Source organism: Ammodytes marinus, assembly GCF_949987685.1.
Source record: "Ammodytes marinus genome assembly, chromosome: 8".
Lineage (NCBI taxonomy): Eukaryota > Metazoa > Chordata > Actinopteri > Uranoscopiformes > Ammodytidae > Ammodytes > Ammodytes marinus.
In genome coordinates, this window is record NC_137212.1 from 15,406,791 (window position 1) to 15,428,814 (window position 22,024).

Genomic DNA, 22,024 nt, shown 5'->3' on the forward strand with positions numbered 1-22,024 from the left:
CCTGGTCGTAACTTGGCGTTCTAAGTCCGACCTAACAGTTACGCCGGTTGCACCAACTGGGCTTAGCGTTCTTTTCACTAAGACTAGGCGTAAATCCTACGCCTGGTCAGGGGCAGGCTTAAAGTCAAAATTCTAAGCTGTTTTTATACCAAAAACATCAAATCCATCCAGTTGTGTGTCAACAAAAGCAAAGGTATGAGAGAATATGAGTAATGCTCGCGGAAAGAAATGGTGTGCCGCACGTATTCTCTCTCTCTCTCTCTCTCTCTCTCTCTCTCTCTCTCTCTCTCTCGGTAAAACGCCATACAGGTGTCTGCCTACCTGCTCTTCCTTTTTAATTATTGCCATTGCGCATCAAGTTAACTGGTTAATCGGGAGAGGCGATCCCTTCACCTGCAGCTCTGCATGGATCCCTTGTTAAAAGACTCAGCTGTTGGCATAATGCACTGAAGTAGCCTAACTTGATGCGCTGTGGCATTAATTGCATACGGCGATGGCTGTCAGGCAACACGCAGACAGGCACCTGTATAGCCTACTTTACCAACTTTAAGTTGTCTCAATGTGATTTTGTTACTTTTTAATAAAGGGTCCGTGTACACCTAGCTTTTTACGGGCATAAACGGTGGCGGTGCGCTTGGATCAAGTGCGCTGGAAGAGAGGGGGGGAGAATGAAAAATCTGATCGTAATTCTCGACTGTCGCTGTAGACTACAATATGATCGACACTGCTTTTACTGTTTACTGTTTTCTATTCCCATGCTTTGTCCGCATGACAAAGGGTAGACCTATGTTAACAACACGTTTATGTAGCCTTCACAAAAATTACGAGCCTCCTCCATCACAGGAGGAGGCTCGTCGTCACATTGCTGTGTGCGCAACGATCCGTTATAAAAACAAAAACAATAGAAAATAAATACTATGCTACTGTAAAAGCCTAGTATGTAGAAGTGTGCACCCAATCTTCTCCCACAAACGGGCTTTCCTCTAACTTTTGGTCATTTTTGTCATAGAGAGAGCGCTGCTGAGAGTCATAGGCACAAGAAAAAAGTCCCTACAAAACGATGTGCTGCTCGCGCATAAACCAGTTATGTCTTGGCTTTTGTTAAAACGTCACTGGCCTGTTTTCCAATACAATTTTTATTATTAATTTTGTAAAACCTACGTTTTGATTGAATTTCTAATGAGAACCTATTGGTAATGCGCATCAGTGCGCACCTCAGCGCTTTACTGAAGGCTCTTGTCTTTCTGTGCATGGGAAGCAGGGGGCATTATAAACGTATAATCTTGTCCCGGTCACGGGAAGACATGCTGCGTGCCTGGGCCGAGTAGATAGGTTATAGTGCTATATGTAGCCTAATATTTAGGCCTATTTTAACGCTGTCTGTAGCCTAGACCTAATCACACGCCAAGCTGCTTTTTTTCCCCTCACTAGTTGCCTCGTTGGACTGCTTGCAGTCAGTGTGCCTTGTTCTCGCTGTTGGTCTATTTCTATCAGTTTTCTTATTTCTGAATAAGTGAAATTTCTCTTCTCATTTCCTCCATCATTTTGGATGTCCAGTCTCAACAAAATAGCATGTCGTCATGAGGTATCCTAGCAACGCAGTGATATGCGCATTCCATGGAACATTCACATGGCCGCGCATGGCTAAGACCGCGCGTAGTTAAGACCAGGCGTAAGTCCCGTTGGTGCAACCGGCGTTAGGTCCATTCTTAAGCCTGGTCTTAGCTAAGCCCTACTTAGCAGTTACGACCAGGCTTAGTTAAGACCAGTTGGTGCAACCGGCCCATTTTAGCAGGAATCAGCATGCCGTGTCGAATCCCCAAGCTACGAAGCCGCTGTCTGGACGCGTCGAAACTTTTCTGTTTCTTGTGCTCTTCTTGTGGCAGGTCTTGGTAGAAGCGTACTTGTTTATCCTTGTAGAGAAGTTGCTTTTTGGTTCTGGCTGCTCTTAGTACGGCCACCTTATCTCTGTCGTTCAGGAACCTCATTATGATTGCTCTTGGGGGTGCGTCGGGCTCTCGGTTCGGACCAGTCCGATGGGCTCTCTCCAGAAAAATAGCCGACGTTAGTGTTGTGATGCCCAGTGACTCCGGGATCCACTTCTCAAGAAAGCCACAAGTATCTCCCGCCTCTGTCTTCTCTGGTAGGCCAACCAACCTTAAGTTGTTGCGCCTAGACCTTGCCTCTTGGTCCGTGGCTTTATCTTGCAGCTCTCTCTTATCATGTTCAAGTTTTCGGACCTTAGCTTGGAGTGTAACCACCTCGTCCTCAGTGCTGGAGATGCGGACCTCTGCTCTCGTAACACGCTCTGTGCAGACGCTAATCTCCTTTCTCACTCCGTCTATTGCACTTATTACCCCGTCAAACCTGTCCGAGAAATCGTCCTTCAGCCCTTTGATGGCGTCAAGGATTTCTTTGCCTGCTATTACGTCTCCATCTTCTGGTTCAGCTTCGTCAGGCATGGCGCTAGCATTAGCGCTGTCGCTAGCTTCCCCGCCAGTCTTTGTCAAGCCAAAATCCGACATTTTTGCTTGTTTGCGTCTGGTCATTTTGGTTGCTGCAGGTTTCTTTGACAAAGCCAAACACGCTGTTCACTTTTGGTGGTCGTAAATTAGGTTTCTATCAGTTTTTAATAAAAGTTTAGTGGAGGGTAGAAAAACCACCTGCTCAGCTCGCCGCCATTACCGGAAGTCCTCTGAAGTCCATTTTGATTTAAAATTGTAGACATGCAAGTACAAAGGGTACAAAAAAAATCTGCATGCATGCAGAGAGCAATCAAGCTTTCCATAATGCTGTAGATCACTTTGAACCAGAGATTAGAAAAACTGTGACATTCTGAGCTAGACTGGTTAAACGAAATGTGTTAAAAATACATGTGCAACAGTGGCAGTCTACCTTTATGTTAAGATGTTTTGACGGTTAAGACCAATCCAAGTGACAAAATTAAAATGCCTGATTTACCCTCCACTCGTACTGTATTTATTCCCTCTCCAGAGAAGAGAGACGTGAGAGCTGAGTGGCTGACCTTTGTCCTTATTCATTTTAATTAACCATGGCTAATATCAGCTATTGCCGTGATGAGGACACACATTAGTGCACAACACACAATCACCTACACACACGTGCATGAACACGTGATGCTGAATACATTTTCAAATGCACAATAGAGGACTGAAATGTGCAGGGACTAACATAGGGACTCACAAACTCACACTCATATACACACATGAACAATGATTAGTGAATAACTAAATGTCAAGAGCCATGATAGCAAATTTGTTCCTTTAGACACAATCATGTTCTCTCCACACTTTCCATGCAATACTAAAAGCAGACCACGTTTTTTGGATGCAATATGTTATTGTCATCAACAATCATAGAAATAAAAAATGTCTGTCCCCTAGGGGGGGCATGACAGAAAATAATTGAGAACCACTGGTTTAACCAATATGTTCACAGGTGCAATCTATTTTTAACTGAATTAAAGACCGACGTAGGGCTAGGTTGCAATTATGCTTGAACCATATATTATTGATATAGCTAAAGTTCACAAAGAATCCTTACCAGTAAGTGAGGGAGTAATGTCATTGAGTTGGTGGATTAAATTAGAGAATTTAAAGTGTAGTGGAGATTGCGCCCTCCATTTTCCTTCTTGCTGAGAAACTCTCCCTCCAGACTGACTCACTCTGAGGGCGTGGGCGACGACTTTTTCACTGTAGATCCGCTCTGATCCATATTAATGTCCAAAGCATTTTCCATCACATATGGGATTAGGCCTCACATATTTGAAAATGTTAACCCTATGAAGTATTACATCACAGACGCATTATCTTAAGTCTTACATAAAGTCCTATAGTGCATCACATCTGCTTTCTGCTGTTCATTTCTGTGAAGTGAAGTGCAATCTTGTGATAGCTTGTTAGTTGTAGATGCATGCTGGGAACAGGCACTTCTATTTATAAAAATAAAAAAAATTAGTTGCGCTAAAAAATGTCAGCAAGTTTGCTTTGAATGATTTTTTCTTGGCCAAACATTTTGGGTGGTTTATCGTGATGAAACTTGAAACACATAACCAATGCTCCTGTAAGCAGTGCTGGATGAAGACAAGCGAGCGTCTTTCCCTCCTCCTCGCTGGGACAAGATATTCTTAGATGAGAGGTGCTTTGCATATTTAATACATTATCACATCTACAATCGTAATTAACAGTGTGAGGGAGGAAAAGGAATGGGTGTCTGAGGAGGAGGCAAGTCATGTGATGTGTAGAGAGGCGAATTGGGCCTGATACCAATCTCTCATTCCCCTGTATCTTACATCAGATAATGGTCACGGTACAATGTAAATAGGTCAGGGTATGTATGGTGCAGATGGGGATGTGCAAGGGTAGAAGGGGGGGTGAGCAGAATAGAGAAATAGAAGAGAAGAGATGGGCTGATGTGTGGACCAGAACTTGGTAATGGTTACAGTTCAAAAGGGTTGTCAGTGATGTCTTTGACATTGCAGTAATTGGTGCACAGCCACAAGGCAGAGCCCATTCGGTTTAATCTTGTTAAGTAAAGCATTCAGAGGAAGGGGGTTTAACTGCTCGTCAGGTGCCGGTGCCAAATGTACCAAGTGGAAAACATGGACCCTTTTAGTAACTCTGCAGACCCCGATGGCCCTGATGATTATTGCTTTTGGCTAAGATTTGGATGTGAGAGACCCATTAAGGCACTGGTCGACTGTAGTTGTGAGCTCTGATCACAAATTGTTGGTGTGATTCTCCAAAAAACACTTTGAGTATTTGTTAAACTCCCATCTTATCATCACCATAAAGAACTAGAATATGTTGTGTCTGTATACAGATACAGTAGCATATGCTACTGTATCACATTGAGTACTTTCACCGACTGTATTATATTGACTTGTTTTTTTCACAATCAGCATAGGAGCTTCAGATTGCATTCACTCGCAACACAAATGAAGAGGGAAAATATCATTTTGAGGCTGTGCCCTTTACTTCATTTAACCCGCAGCTCTAATGTGAGCGCAATTCTCACTTCTCGCGTGTGCTGTTTAACAGCAATGAAGCTACGGGGGCGAGGCACAGATGCGAACGTCTAATTTGTTGAGGTGAAACAAGGTCTCTGAGTGGGATAAATGTCACGCAGAGATTAAATGATTCTGAGAGATGAGCGAGCAGTAGCAACCATATCTAACCTACTAACCCTGATACAGCAGCCTTTGATTTGTTAGGAAGTGTGTTGACAACTAGATATTTATTGGCCAGTAAAATTGCTGTAATGTTAGATAATGTAGCAACACTATTGGTTGTGATGTGAATTTTTTTTTGTCAAAATTAATATGTCTATTTACAGTTTTTTGAGGATAGAGGAGAACAACCTCAACAACAACTTTAACATCAGCGTTAAAGTCTCTACATAAAAGATCATTAAATCATTAAGTCAACAGTGATCAGGATACGAATCAAAGTGCTAATTACATTTCCATCTCAGTCATCAGTCTAATAAATGATGGTTTTCCAAAGAAAGAATCCAGTTTTCAGATGCAGTTCAATAGTGGTACTCTAGCATTCCTCTAATCTGTCTACTCTATCTCTTCCCCAAACACTGGATACTGAAATGTATGTGTTGCAGACTGTAACACAGCAGTGCTGCTGACATAGATAAACATCTCAGATAAGAATAATTGCCTGGAGGATCAGCTGGTCAAGGACCCTACCAAACACCTGAAATGGGTTGAGACCATTGCATATTTCCATATAAAAACATTAATCCCTTTCTGCTCCGATGTTCTGTGTCACTCCGCTTAGTGCACTGTCTAACAAAGCTTAAGTGCCAAAAAATCCCATCCCATGAAATCCTTTGACTTCGACTGTAGCATTCGTGTTGCAGCATTAATAAATGTTGTATGCTTGGACTGAAAAACCCAGATTAAAGTGCCAGATTTTTTTTTCTTTCTAAGCAAGTCTTCCCTTTCCCTTCAGCAGATGAAAAGAAAACGGTATGCTCCCAGAAGCCTCTGCAAAATGACAGAGCTGCTCCCCTGCTACAACTCATCTGTAAAGAAATCCCTCTGTTCTCCATGAGTGGGCTTAAGCATGTGTACACAAGTATCGCACAGCGACAGGTAATGATTCACAACACACACCGAGTTTTCACAAAGCAAACAAACAAGACAACATGTACAATATGGTGTGAAGCTATGGAGGTGACAGAACAGAAAGTACAGAAATGACAGCACGGCTGGCAATATAATGAACCAAAATCTTTAACTACATTGAGCACCCTGTCAAAGACATGACTGTAGGCATTAATCCACTGGAGTGAGTCATCCCTATTTCGATATATTTCCTGCCTGCAGCTCACACGGTGGCTAGCGGCCCATTTGTTGATGACTCAACAGTAACAGATTTAGATTACACAATCATAACACCATCAAGCTTTACTTAGCTGAAAAAGTGAAAGCAAAAAAGCATATTGATGGAACCAAGGAAAAACTGACCTTTTTCTTTACTTTTTTTTTAACTTGTATCACTGTCCAATGTTCTTCCTGCACCAAGGCTCTTGGTTTGTAATGTGTTAGAAAGCTGTTAGTATACTGTTGGTTTGGTGTTACAAATCAACGTTTAATTTGTAAGATTGAATTGACCAATTGAAGCTTGTTTCTGTAGAATAAATACACCTGTTTTATAATATAAGAGATAGACATCTCCGACTGAAGATATCCACATGTTACAGTTATGAACTGTAGTACAATTGGTGTTTTGTATGTCAAGCCTTTGCTGAATCTCAGCCACTAGGTCACATCCATCAGGAATTCTGGGCATTGGTAAACATATTATTGAGCTGACAGCTGGCACATTAGCTTTGGTTTGATTGTGGCCATATGGCCAGTGGTGAGGCAGTGCCATGACCTGAAACACCACTGGTAAGATTCCAATTACAGTATGTTCTTCAGAAAGCCAACATCTACAAAAAAGACATGAAAGTCCTGTAGTGACAATTACTGCCTGCCAAGCAGCTCACTTTTTATCACATGAATATTTAGAGGCAAGGTGCACCTGCAAATGTCACTGAAGCTGAAGCAATGTGACTGTTTATTTATCCAAAGCAGCTCTGCTCGCTGTCTGTGAGGATGTCATTAATTGTATCTCAGCCACTCCACCGTTCACTCACTCTGGGGACTGTACATCAGGAAAGAGTTCTGCTGTTTTATTGGAATGACAATGGGGCAATTTTGACAGCTGGAGCACAATGATACAGTAAATAAACAAGTGAAAACGGATGGGGCTTTATATACCCAACACTGTTGATAATCCATCATACAACATGCAGTTAGACCTTATTTGGTATCTTAGGGCATTCCATGATAAGCAATAGGCTCACCGGCATTGGCCCTAACTTCCGAGGATACACCGACTACACTTGACTTCTTCACTCTTGAGCCCTTAAGTCAGGATATCTGTTCAGTGCTGATCTGATACCAGTGCAATGTTTTTTCTCAGACAGTTACTCTGTCAATGCAGTGTTTCAAAATTACTTCCCAGAAAAATGTCCTATACAAAAGGACGAGTTTCTTGCTTAAGGGAATTTTAACACAACATATGGCTGTTCATGGAAAAAATTGGCAGTGGCAGAGATTGTCCCTGTGATCTTTCAGTTATGGGACAGTTGCTGTAACTGCAAAGCACTGTGGTGCGCTGACAAGTGCTAATTGAGCATTATATTTGAGTCATTGTATTAATGCGTATCTACATTGACAAACAATAAACGAGCCGGTTGATGTCCAGCATCTTAATCCGGGATACCACCACATTATAGAGGGTTTCATTCCATGACCCTCTGATAATGGGACGGGCTCGTAGCCATTGCTAAGGGAAGTGAGGTCAGTTGCACATGTGCCTTCCAGTTTAGGGTTAGCCAGCAGCTTAGACAATCTAGTATAACAAATTGAGCAGAGGGCACACTGCTCTCTGGGTTATGGCCCATCACTATGTGATTGTCTTCTTTACTGGTACGAACCTGCTAACTTATTTTGTCTGTTCATCACAGTTTTCTTTTTTACAACCTCTAGTGTTTGTGTACCAGGTCCGTGTGGATAAAGACCAAAAAAAAAAAACACTTTAAATGGTGGTATAGAAGACCATAAAAAAATTTGAGTATAATCATCACATTACTGAAATAATGTTTCCTCGCTCTATATGTCATAACTGCAGTGCAAGCTTGAACTGTTCCCACTTATAGATTTCACTTGTCACAGCTCACACTGAGTATATTTCAACATTATGTTCCTTGAAATGAATCCTAACCATGGCCTGAGAGCAGAATGCTTTGGTATGCACATGTAATACATCTGAGTCCAGCTCAGGGATACAACTAGGGTGTTTGAATGAATGCATGGCTTCCCACTATGTTATGAAATGAATACTGAAATTAAAAACAGTAGGTAAAAAGTGTGTTTTCATTAGACAGGTTGTTGATGATATCATGTCATCATTAATATTCCTAGCTAAACATATGCAGAGGCAAATGGACCATGCTGTAAATATTTGCGTCAATGTTTTAATGGATCATGGCATTTGAAAACAAACCTTATGTTGGGAGGTTTTCACTGTTGCAGTTTTACAGTCTAATATAGCAGCATACAAACTCAGCCGCCACGAAAGTACCCCAACGAGGGACAATTAGAATGTTGTCGTCAGCTAGCTCTATTTGCCAATAATGGCCTACTTCAATGTCCGATAAATCACAAAAACACCTATTGACCCTGTTAGACAAGGAAATCTTCAAAAAAAAGCCCACTTTAGAAAGAGAGCTCACTAACAGTTGGGTGCTCAAGGCCAAACAAAAATGTATTCAAAAATTCAAGAAAAAAATTGTGGTATACCTGCTGTGACCAAACCCAACAAGGCTTGATTAAAGCTAAATCTGCCTCCAGTCATTTAACAACAAAATTAACCTTACAATCAATGATGGGAATCATGAAATCCTGGACAAATTATTCTGCTATCGGTATTTATGTAACATTAATTATTTCTAACATAACGTTTTCTAATTGCTTACCGTCCCCTTACAAATGGAAACAGGATAATCAATTTGAATCAAGATGTAGTACTACTTCATATAATATACTATGTATACTGTATATGTTTTTTTCCACACACAAAGAAAAAGAAAATGGACACATGGGCAAGTGCCTAGGTACAGAACAACAAGGACTCACTATACACACCTTTTACAATGAGGTTGAGGAGCTTTGGCCGTGGGTTGCGTTCACTCTGAATGGAGCATGTGTACTGGCCGTCGTCACTTACATCCACTTTTTGTATCTGAAGGCTGTACTCATGTTTGTCTCCAACACTGGACACAATGGACACACGTGGGTCAACAGACCACTTGTCATTCCCTGCGAATATGATGCTTGAGCGGTTCAGCCAGGCTCCTTTAGAGATCCCATCCAATAGGTAGCACCTACAAGGTGACAAGAGACACTTCAGTTAGAACTAGAGAAAGGCTTGTTTGACTCTGAAAAATACTCTCGCTGGGTCTGTAGGTTGTCCTAAAAACAAGTTCTGAGGTTCCGTGTTCATAATAATAGCTTTGTTTTATAGCGCCTTTCAAGAGGATGCTTTACAAAAGTACAGGGGGATGAAAAGGAAATAGTAACACAAGCAAGAATGAACAGACATCCTGATACATCTTTTTTTGTTCATAGCATATGGACCAAAGTATAAATGCATACTAAATTCAAGTACATTTAACGTCTATCTCTACTATCAACGACAATTAAGGCCTTGATTTTAATTTCCCCAAATTACAACTTCCAAGGACTTCAAAGACCCTTTGCAACACTATGAATAAAGGTGAATAAAAACATGAGACAATTAGTAGTGTTTTTCTTTTGTCTCTTAGCAATTACCAGTCCTGGCGGTATCTCTATTCGCTATTCAAACCCGATCATTAATGAAAAGCAAAACGTCAGGTGAATTATAGGCATTCAGTCCAGGCACAAACAATCAAAAATCCCCGGCTCTGAATACGCTGTATTCTAGGAGCATACTCTGATTCCTGTGTAACCATTACCAAGGTCAACACAATTTACTTTTGAAAGCTAATGGTGCTGAGACAAAGGGTCAGTCAATTGTGGAACATGATGAGGCTGGGGTCACCATTGTATGCTAGGCAGGCAGTTGTTTTTAGTCATTATTCCAGCACTGTTTGGACTTGGGAAATTGCAACATGCATCATGACAAACGCTGTCATAATGAATGGGAAGAGTGGTTAGTTCCAAAATGATTTCCTTGGTGGCTTTAGTACTGGTGCTGGCAGTCTGCATGGCATGTTGACAACAGCTAATGAGCCAAACTTGATCGCCTCTCTTCCTACTCATTATCACAGTGTTTGTCATGATGTATGATGCAATTTGAAGTCCAAACAGTGTTTGAATGGTGAGTAAAAACAACTGCCTTCATAAAATACAATGGTGACCACAGCCTCAGTTTGGCTCTGGCTGTTGTCAACATGCCATGCAGACTGCCCCGTACCAGTAGTAAAGCCACCAAGGAAATCATTTGGGCACTAACCACAAAGCTCTTTACTCTCTATGCCAAGAAAGTGTCTGTACGGAAAGTGGGTAGAGGACAATGGTTTTGTTCAGGTTGGCCCCCTTTATAGAAGGCATAGCCCTAGAGGTGCTGTGGCAAATAAGTGGCACAAAAAAGGACAATGGATACAGTCATATAAACAACACAAGACTGAAGTCCAGGTCCTTTGGAACATACATGAGGATGTGTCAGTTGCCTAGCTATCCCATTGGCCACATGTGCCATGGTTGTTCCTGGGCCTAACTGAAGAGCCTTTAAAAACAAAAACAAAAATGATTTGTTAATAAAACAGGACTGCACTTAATATGTAATTATTATTTTCAGAGAAGGGTATCTATGCACTTTAATAATTGCACATTTAGCCCTCTGGACCTATGTAAAAATGTTTTAAAATTACATGAATGAAGCTAATTGTATGCATCTTCTGCCTTGGAGAGAAATAGCTAAACTGTAGAACGGATGGCTACACACCTCAATGATCACACACAACACTTTTTGCAGGACTGTTGAGAGTTTCAGTTTGAGGCCTGAACATCAAAGTGCAATGCTTCTGTGTCCAACCACTGATGTGAACAACGTATCAACATTGTTGGGATTTCATTAATCCTTGTAAAACAGAGTAGCCATAAAACAGTCCTCTCCAGTGTACAGTAGTTGCTATTGATTTCTCTGTTCTCTTACCCAAAATTGTCCTTTCAGAGTCAAATACCTAGGTGTAAGCCATGAAAGGTGGTTGTCGCAAAAGTCTACTCCCTCGACACAGATCAGGGGCCTGTTTCAGGTAGCTGGTTTTGAGGCAACCCAGAGTTTGTTCGCTCTGAGTTGGTGGAAACTCTGGGTTTTCCGTTTCAGGTAGCAGGTTCAGTGCAACCGAGAGTCAGTTACTGCGGCAACATACGCCGTGGGTCTAACCTGCTGGATAGGTGGTTAGACCTACCCTGAGTTTGTTTTCACTTTACGCTGCAGCTCCGACTGAAGAAAGAGTGTCACTGTCACACGCGTCCCTGTACAGTTTGAAGCAAAATCACTCTATAGAAATCTCCATCGGGATGTTTTTATCATTTCCTGATGATTTTACGTTTGACCAATCATTTATCTGATCAGTAGCCTTGTTCTCAGCCCTCGGTCCGTTCATATAGGCGGCCACCTTACACATCGTGACATGCTCTACATTCAGATTAATAAACCTATTTGTAGCCTATTGTATGTTTTTTAACGTCTGTGCCACTGAACAGATTTATGTCAGGTGGATTCATGTAACGCTGCGGCTGCACGCGATCGTTGTAGTTCACTTGTGCAATCCTAAAGTCACAGACAAGCCTCGTTAAATAGCCTAATATGAATATAAAAATTATATAATAATTTAAACTGTGATCACTTGAGGAAAATGGATCTGGTAATAAATCAATCAGGCTCTTCAATGGAAACTGTCACCTAATGTGTCTTGACGTTAATGTATTTCACTCCCCATTTAAAAGAAGCGACAGTCTGTTCTGTTTACTGCACAGTAGGCTTTAGGCACTGTCAGTAATGCTGTGCCGCGCCAGCTTTATTACTTTACAGCTGATATGCGTAACTTTTTAAGATAGACTATGGCTTCTCATACGGAAGCGAAATGATTATCTTGACAAAAAATGTTTGCTCTGTTTTTTTCTGAATTGCCGAGGAGATTAGATCAGAGTTATGAGACAATATCCCGTTAATTCTTCTCCATAGGCTACCATAAGCTCATTCGTTAATATTTCTAACTCTAGTGGGAGGAGCGGAGATTTCTTTTTTTCTTTTTTGAGAAGTGGAGAAGTGGGAGGATCAATCATTTGTTTCTTCTGTTTCCATGGTGAATCATGTTATCAGCGATCCATTGACGATGGCTTTTATGCACACGCTCCACCCAGAGTGAACACGCTCAGAGTTGATTAACCCAACGCTGATCCACTGTTCTGAAACCGAAAACCCAGAGTTGCTTATCAACCCTGCGCTCTGAGTTTACCAACTCAGAGCGCAGGGTTAAACCCAGAGTATGTAAAACCAGCTACCTGAAACAGGCCCCAGAAGCTGTGGTCGGTTTGAACACGTCAGTTAAAGTTTAGTTCAGTCATTATCAGTTTGCTCAAATCACTTAGGCCTATTATGCTGTAAAATGTTTTTATATACAGCTTGAAGAAGTCCACAAACAAACAAAAATATATTTAAAAGACACCTTGAGGATTGATTAAGGATGAAGTATCACTTTCACAGAGCTGTAGTGCCTGAAGTATGGCTGGAGGACACTTCACCCAGCCAGGTTCTATACTTACACTCTTGACATTTTATTTCATTTTGATGAACCAATCCTTGGTGTTCTCTCACTATTTTTGCAGTTTACCTATCATCGCTGAGTGCCTTTGCAATTGACCTTAAGAACGTACAATTGTTCTATTTTTTTAATCTTAAACCAAAGAGTCAACAAGATACCGTAACTGTATCCATACACCTTACAAAGCTGCGTGTCAAAACATTACATAAGTGCATTGCCTCAGGTATTGTGGTTTACTGCAGCTGCTTCCTTCTTTAGTTGATTCTATCTTGAGTTGGAACTACTTGAGAACTCATCACAAACCTGGCAGGAGTTTGACAAGTCAGCGTGGCGGATATAGGCTGTTTTAGGCGAAGCCAATTTTGGCTGCCTGTTATATCAACCAATTTGATGGAGTGTAGACTGAGTGCTAAAAAAGAAAAGAAAAAAAAGACAGACAATTGACACATATTGGTTTGCCGTAATCATTTCCTAATTCTTTGATGCTTTGACACTCATTTTGGAGCATACCCTGAAAACATAGCACATATACCTTAGATAACACTTAGGTGGTTGTTACATTCACCAAGCCCCTTGTTTCTAGGAGCCCACTAGGATACACACAACCTGTTGATTTAATACACAGCCCAGGTAATTATTTCAAAGGCCTCAGAGCATTCAAACGGAAGCAGATTTAAACACAAATGCTTTTATTCATCACATCTTCTGACAAGTAAATGCTGAGAAGCCAGGCTCATTACGAGCTCTTTTTTTCTTGTTTGTATTTTGGCTCAATAATAACAGAGTTCAATTCAACCCCCAGTGAATATGCCCAATTCACAAAAAAGGAACGTGAATGCTGGTTTTTGAACATCTCAAAAGAATGGAGTACGATGGCAAAACCATTAATTACCGCATGGCAGGCTGGTAAGGGAAGCAGATTGTAATCCATTTTGCCAAGTCATTCAAGCTCTTTGATCCGATGCCATAATTAACAATGGGGCATAATTTCCTTGCAGATTTTGACTTGCTTTATAGTTTTTATTTGAATAGTAACACAGTAAAATGCCAATACGGCTAATAGGATTTATTGTTTTTCGCAGGTTAAAGACAGGTTTTTTTTGTGCCAAAATTGTATAATATACCTTATAATAAAAAACCTTGGTTGTCGTGGTGAACATGCCAGTGAGCAGCTACCTATATTCAGCAGATATGATGCAATTTAAGGTCTGACATAACAATGTCACTGAAATTATACATCCAAATTGCAGGCCGTAAAAAAATTGATTAATGTGCTTGAATATGCTTTAATGCTGCATTAACTTGGGGAGAGTCGGGTGATAATATTTTGTTTTGATAATAATTTGTCACAGCAAGCCACCACTTTCACACTACATTTTGTTATTTATTTGATCTGTTATTCATATGAGAATATTGATCAGTGCAGCTTTGACTTCAGCTTGTCATTTGGTCACGATACATTTAATACTCAGAATATTGCAGTCCAATTTATTATTCTGTAAAAAGTTTCAGTTTCATAATTGTCTTGAAGAGTATATGAGAGAGTGTGTTAAGACATAAATGTATGAGGAGAATCTCTTAAACTCAAAGTCAAAGCCAGATTTTTCATCCCATTTGAGCTGTTTCACAAAGAAATAGAGAGATGCTATGATGACTGTACCAGCAATGAACACTCTGCAACCTTTACAACGACTCACTGCCCTCAACAAAGCTCAACTGTCCAATGAATCCTCAAATGAGAAAATGCATTTCACACTTTCTGACTGGATGTTGAAGTACTAGCCGAAAAACCCACGCCTTTTTCTGCTGTAAACTCAGACATCTCTACTTAAATACTTTTGCTTCATTTGTTAAATTCAAGAATACCCATTATTATGGAAATAAGCAAAAGTGGGTATTGAAACGTAACATGTACGTAAGCAACTAACTTTTTCAATATGCAATAATCTGCCATTCACTTTCTTGAAGAATCGATACATTGTTGTTGGCCCAACACAATTCCCCAAGACCAGTTTTCATATTCCAATTATTGTCCAAAAACCAAAGATAATAAGTGTACTGCCATAGAAGATTATCAAAACCAGTAGGGTAAGGGTTATTAAAGGCCTACTTCATCAGTGCGAATATGAAGGTGTATTGAACTCTGAGATCCTATGTAGTATAAATGTGCAAACATTTTAGAAATTTAGCCTGATATTTTCTCAAATGTTTGCACATTTATACTACATAGGATCTCAGAGTTCAATACACCTTCATATTCCCACTGCTGAAGTAGGCCTTTAAGAAGCTGAAACCAGTGACCTCTTAAGTAACTTTATTTAGCAAATGACTTGAGCAAATGTTTTTGAAAATGTCATTCCAAATTTTCTTTTTATTAATTGATGGAAGAATAGCTTGATTAATTACCTGAAAATTACAAGGAAAATAAATGTTTTATTACAGAAAATACAAAATCTGCAATCTGAAAATGACATCAGGCTGCTACAAAATACCTAATGCATGCACCTTTGAAAAATTCAGACTGGTTGGTTCTAACCCCGTATTATGCATTTGTGTCACGGAGACATCAGATTACTAGAGTTTATTAATCCTGTGCGTCACAGCCTGCTTTCCAACTTAAAAAAAAAAATATGTGTTCCATATTTTATTCATGAAATGTATAACAAGCAAACCGCAGCGTTGCCACATTTTAAGCTATGATGTAACCGTTTGCAATGTCATATACAATGTAATTATGACAGAAATAGTATTATATTAATATGATAAACTGCTTGATGAAACAGTTTTTTAATTTCTATCATTATAGTACTAATTAACTGCTAAAATAACAAATAAAAAACACCGACCTGCCTCTGGCACCAAAATGTGGTGCTGTGTGTGCGAATTGCGCAGCTGAGCACCATCCAGGCAACAACATGAATGCCAGGAGAAGCCGATTCTTAAATGTGTTGAGTACATATTAATCATCACACCCCCAGATCCATATCCACCTTCACCAAGCCCTTTTGCGTCATACAAGTGAACCAAAATAGAAGGTGTGCTTGGAGAAACCCACAGCTTATGCACCCAAGAACCTTTGGATTTGTGGCTGTGCTTGTACGATTGAAACAGTGCCCTGAGTACATTTTATGAGGGGAAAGTAAAAATATTTTCTAATCCGTCCATTTTAATTGTGTAACATCAATATGTGGATAGAAAAAAAACATGAATACTCAGTGTGCACTTGTCAAGTTCACAGAGCAACAAACTGAACGAATAATGACTACATGAACGATGCATTTACTGCCATACAATGTTTCAACATAATTTTTGAGATAAAAATACATATGGAATTGATTCAATCATTTATCATTTGTGGACTGACATTACTTGGCACCTACTTTTTTTTTAAATATACTAATCACGTCACAAAGTGTCCAGTATAAAATACCAAACATGGTCTTTTCAGCTTCTTAATGATTTGCTGCTTGTGTTTATGAAAAAAAATTACTTTTCTGTCCTTGAAATCTTCCTTGTTGGTAAGATAAAACAAAATTAAACAAAATAAAAACTTAAATTCTGGATAATTTATTTAAAAACTTTCCAGAAAAAAATACTGGTTACTATCTATTGTTTAATTGTTTGAGAAAGTATACTGCTAAAAGAGTCTATAATAAAACAATTGTTAATTGCAGCACTACATATGAGTACGATGTATTGTTTTTTCTAAATTAAGAACACTGTTTGAAGATGTGTATTCCGCAAATGTCCATCAATCCATTTTTGTGTAGTTCTGGTGCTCCCGTATCCCTTTAGCACAGGGTTGTGTGTTCTTTGCTGAAGGTTGGGTGTTTTAGAGGTGGGGCCTTTTTAGAGAATGAAGGAGAATGAGGACATACTGAATAGAGCTAGTGTGCAACCAAGGTACAGAGCACCAGGCTCTTAATCCCTAAAATAATCCTGTCGACTGTGGCCGGTGGGACACATCTGAAGCCTTCCAGCTATAATCCACACAGAACCAACGCTGAAACCAACACCTGACATCACGGACACAGAGGACAGAATCAAAACTGTCCCACATCCATTAGAAACTCCAAAAGCTCACTTCAAGTGTGAACACTTTGAAGTTGACCTACTCTTTTTTTTATCACGTATAATTTCATCTAAAATGGAGCCTTTTCAGACTGAGGCTTTTGACTAAGGGAGCAGCAAAAACATTGAGAAACCCCTGGAATAGGGGGCACCTTTAGCTCAGTTGGTAAGGCGTCCCCCTCCCGGGCCGGGCCCAGCAGCAGACCCGGGTTCGATTCCCACCCGCGGTCGTTCTCTGCATGTCACACCCCTCTCTGCCCCATTTCACCTCTGTCTCTCTGCACTATCAATAAAGCATAAAAATGCCCAAAAAATATCTTTAAAAAAAAAAAAGAAACCCCTGGAATAAAATCAATGCCCCCACTGTTTTGTTGCAATAGCAGTTATTACAACACACCCTGTACAGCATCACCTTATCCCCTCCAGCTTTGAGGCCCCTTAAAAGGTGCATCTACCATCCTCCCAGCACGTGCAATCAAACGAAGTGACCCGTGTCTGGATGTCTGCGGTTGAATGGTTCTGTCTCATTTCATATGTTTGGAAACAGCTGAGTCAAAGCAGTCCACATTATGTAACTAGTCAGAAGAAAAAAGACATCTCATGTGTGAACAACATTGAAATGCTATGTTTGTACTGCAGCACCACTTTTCACACGATACCACCCTCACCATGTACAAGATGTCACATGGTGTTTATTTCAATCCGAGATCATAAGCTAAACATCTGTCCTTCAGCCAGTTCAACTTATTCATGTACAGAAAATCATTCAAAGCTCTGCACAATAGATATTTTGATTAATTATGTTATGATTATTGTTCAAGACTTGACATTGACTGCATGAATTCAAATTTGAGTGAATTATAATGAATGGGGCTTACCATTTACTGGTTGAATACAGTTCACTTCAGAGCTGGAATTCCGAGAGGATAAAGAGTAGCCTTTGCTGATGCATAATGAGTGAGTATTTTCCCACAACAGACAATTCCTCCTTATAAATATCTGAATGAGCTCTTTATAATACGTTCACACCAAAATAACACTGCATACCCAGACACTGTTAAATGTCACAGTCAAATTCCAGCTACACAAATAATGATCAAACATTGCAGCTGTCTACTGCGCACCATATCTGTTATACAAATACAACACTGTGTGGAAATCTATTTCCTATGGCAAACTGTAATCAATATCACTGTCTGGTATCACTTCTGTGAACACCCTTTGCTCACAAAGGCAGTAATCACAACCAAAACATAAAGATAAACATATAGCAATTTGTATTGCTGCACATTTTTCTTAAGCACCTTTGCCTAAACAGTATTCCCCCTGCATTCAGCCATCTTTTGAAAAGATCAAAACAAAGGCTAGGAACACACCGCCTGCACAGATGAACTTGTAAACAGTTCTCATGTCAGTGTTTCCCCTATGATTACTGCACAGGGAGGACGCACACTTTTTTTACCTTATTTTTTGTACAACAGCATTTTTTTACAACTATGTTTATTTTTTTATAGATTTTTCTTTTTTTTTACAACTAAAATTATTTTACAACAATCTGTCTTTTTTTTTCTTCTAACAAGGTCATGTCCATTCAAGATCTCACCTATTTGGCTGAGGACAGGCTGTTTAAAGCATTTCCATTGCCTCCTGCCTGGTATTTGTATCTTCTGGTCCATTGATTGAGATCCACTTAGGATGTCTATCAGCAGAGCTAATGTTAGCATCCTTGTCCGTACTTCACAAAACGGAACACAGCAAAGCAACATAGTAATAGACACTACATGCCCATTAATTACATAAATAACATAAGTGTTTACATTAATTTTATAAAATAGCACCTGATATAGGCTATGTGAAAAAAGACTGTAGAAAGGTGACTCCTGCTGTTATTTCGCACAAAAATCATGCAAGAAAAAATATTAAAAAATCTACATAGAGTATAAGGCGGGGGTGCCGGTGGTGGGGCGGCCTGCCCCCAAAAGAAAACGGTAGGGGAAGCACTGCATTCGAACTTCAAGTGGCAGTTACTCAAAGCAATTAGCAGATGAATTAGTCAATAGTTTATTTTATGTAAGTGAATTATACTTCACATATGTTGTGAAGTGAAGCTTGTTCATCACCTCCTGCAGTGCAGAAGACCGCACAATATGCCTTCTTGGACAATGCAGTACACTTTATTGAACCAGGCTTTTGAGTTTGACAAAAGTTTGAGAAAAAAAATCTTTCAAAAATAATCTTACCCAGCAAATCTCTACTCTGAAGTGATGTGATCCCCTCTGCAATCTGAATCCAAGTAAGACTAGGCAGCCATATCAATGGCCTTCAACAGTGCCATTCTTCATTTAATAATAATATCAGACTTCCATCGTTTACAGAGGCTAAGACTGCCAACAAAAGGAGAGTTGTCATTGAAAATGAAGTAAACGGACGTGCGCTACATTTAGCAAGCCTTAAGGATGGTGGAGAGCTCTGTGCGAAAAGCCTGTTCTGTATGAGAGAGGGCTTTAAAAAAGCAAACAAAAAATTGCACTGCTTTGTCCTTTTAGGTACCTGTCAGTTGACTGTAATTACTTGTAGACGCAGAGACCACCAACAATGGATTTCCCAAATCAAATTACCCTGTCCTTCAAAACCGATGGTTTGACACTGCACACTATGACCTCCCTGTGGTTCCAGCATGAAAGGGGATGGACAATTTAACAAAAATACTTTCCAAGAAAGTTATACAATTAGAAAAAGCCCCACCACAAGGCACATTTGGGTAATCCTTGAAACTCCCCACCAAAAGAACACTGAGAGGAATGTTTTTGTTGCATTTGTTTTATTAATGCACCAATTGTGAGCTTGTAATGACTGACTGGCATTTGACATTCCCCATGAATATATGTCTGTGTAATTCCTTTCCTATGGAATGAAGGGAGAGGAGATAATATGCATTAGCTATGAAGGAGTGTAGAATAAATAAGGTATAACTCCATTTCTGCTGTATTAAAGACCCAGAGATCACACTGAGGCAAGCAGTGGGTGGTTGACAAACCCCAGACAAGCACACATGGAGTCTAAGGTGCTTCAATATTGCCTTCTCCCTGGGAGCCTTTTAATTATGCTTCATTTCATTTCAAATATGGTATAATGTGAAAAACAGAAAACATCCAAGAAAATAACATATTATGGGTTATCTCTTTTCCATGACTACGTCCCTTTTACCAAGACTCAAGACCCTAAATTGTGATTATTTCCTACGAATTCACAAATTAAAAATATGTTATTATGTATAACATCACATGTATACTGTATTCAAATATTAAATATGCGAGTATGTATGTATTAGATGGGTTATTGGTTGTATAGGGACATTCAGGAAAATATCTCTCCACCCAGGAGGAATTTGTCAAACTGACAATAAAGCATTGGCAGGTGTTTGTAAAAAAAAACTGAGAAGAAAAACCAATTGAGACCTATGAGATATGATTCCACTAACCAAAAAAAAAAATCTGTCCGAAACTTGTATTTAGTAGCAAGCCCTCCAACCCCTGTCCAAACAGGCTTTTTCAGTTCAGGACCCAACAGAAAGTATAACAAGAGATGCCCTCACCATGTATGGTAAAAAACTAGAACATGAAGGAAATAGGAATCAATCACAACTACCAGTATTATACTGTGTAACGAGTTGACCTCATAACCACCGACAATAGCATAAGAATCAAGGGGATAGCGAAAGCTTGTTACATTATAAAGGCAGCCCCTTTGTGTTGACTAAACATGACTGATCGATGTTTATAGAGGAGAGCTCATAGAGACCAGCTGGCCACATTCATATCTCCAGTGTTATGACAACACTAACACAAAGTTTCATTATTGTGTCCGTGTGTCATTACAGCCAGATTAGGTGCATGGCTCTTGAACCCTAAGGCTATCTCCACATCGCTATATTCTCAGCCAAATCAGAACTGACTGTTAAATACAGAGATTTGAATATTTGCGATACTACTTGGCAATCAAAAAAGTGCATTGGAGTTAGATAGTTTGCCTTCGATCTACATGAAAACGGTGGAAATCTTTGAAAACTCAGTTTTAGGATGAAGCCATACAGCCTTGGGTGAAACACAGGTTTCGCTGGTGTCATGATCTCAATTTGTGCCTTACAATTGTTAAAATTACTACTGAGCATATACCATAAACCCATAATGGCTGGTTGCCAATTAGTTTATGTCTGTTAGTCTGTCAGGGGTGCAGCCCTATCCAAGACCATTTGGAAAAGGAAATACTTTACTTCATTTATTTACAGTCCTGTAAGAAGCCATTATGACAACATCTCTGTAGTGTTGTGCCTGGTGATTTTCTCTCCATGGCCAGTAGGGCTGGCCCGAATGCCATTTTTCAGGATTCGAATAATCGTTGTTTTTTCCGAGCGAATATTCGAATATTCGTTCCAGAAAAACACACCATCAAAAACAACATTTGTAATGGATGCGCTATGACACTTAGTGATGTAATATCCTCATAAATGAGAAATACTACTACAACTACTACAATATTACTAACTTTTATATCCAAATATAAAATTATTTGATGACATTATATTGCAGTACTAGCTTTCAAAAAAAAAAAAATATATATATATATATATATATATAAAAAAAACGAAGCTCCGAATACTAATTTAAGCTCCGAATACTAATTTTCCGAACGAGTATTCGAATATTCGGGCCAGCCCTAATGGCCAGGATCAAAGCTGAACACTCCCTATCATCTCTCAAGTCTTTAATATGGCTATGTTGACGCATTTTAGCCAGCTTTACTTTGCTTATGCTACATTCGACCCGATTTCCTTCAATTTCCACAAGCTACTTGCAGTCCTTGCTGTGCTTAGCTTTAACCGAACAGAGGAAAATTGTTTTAAAGTTTTGTTTTCGCTTCAGGTGACATTGCCATGGTTACCATAAAGAGGCATGCACAAGCATTGCTATTCTGTTATTCTGCTCAGCCCAGGATTTCGCTGCCCCCTTCAGATGATTTTTGCAATGGGGCCTAATCGTCAAAGAATCTTTAA

The 22,024-nt window shown here is 39.7% G+C and overlaps 1 protein-coding gene across 1 annotated transcript in view; it reads right to left on the minus strand.

Moving 5' to 3' along the window:
- negr1 (neuronal growth regulator 1) overlaps nt 1–22,024 on the minus strand; it is a gene marked incomplete at both ends in the record, with an annotated part of 159,386 nt that overhangs the window by 97,635 nt on the left and 39,727 nt on the right. The window contains one exon of the mRNA XM_080033034.1: nt 9,233–9,471. Coding sequence (XP_079889160.1) covers nt 9,233–9,471 — 239 coding nt within the window. The remainder of the gene's footprint in view (nt 1–9,232; nt 9,472–22,024) is intronic.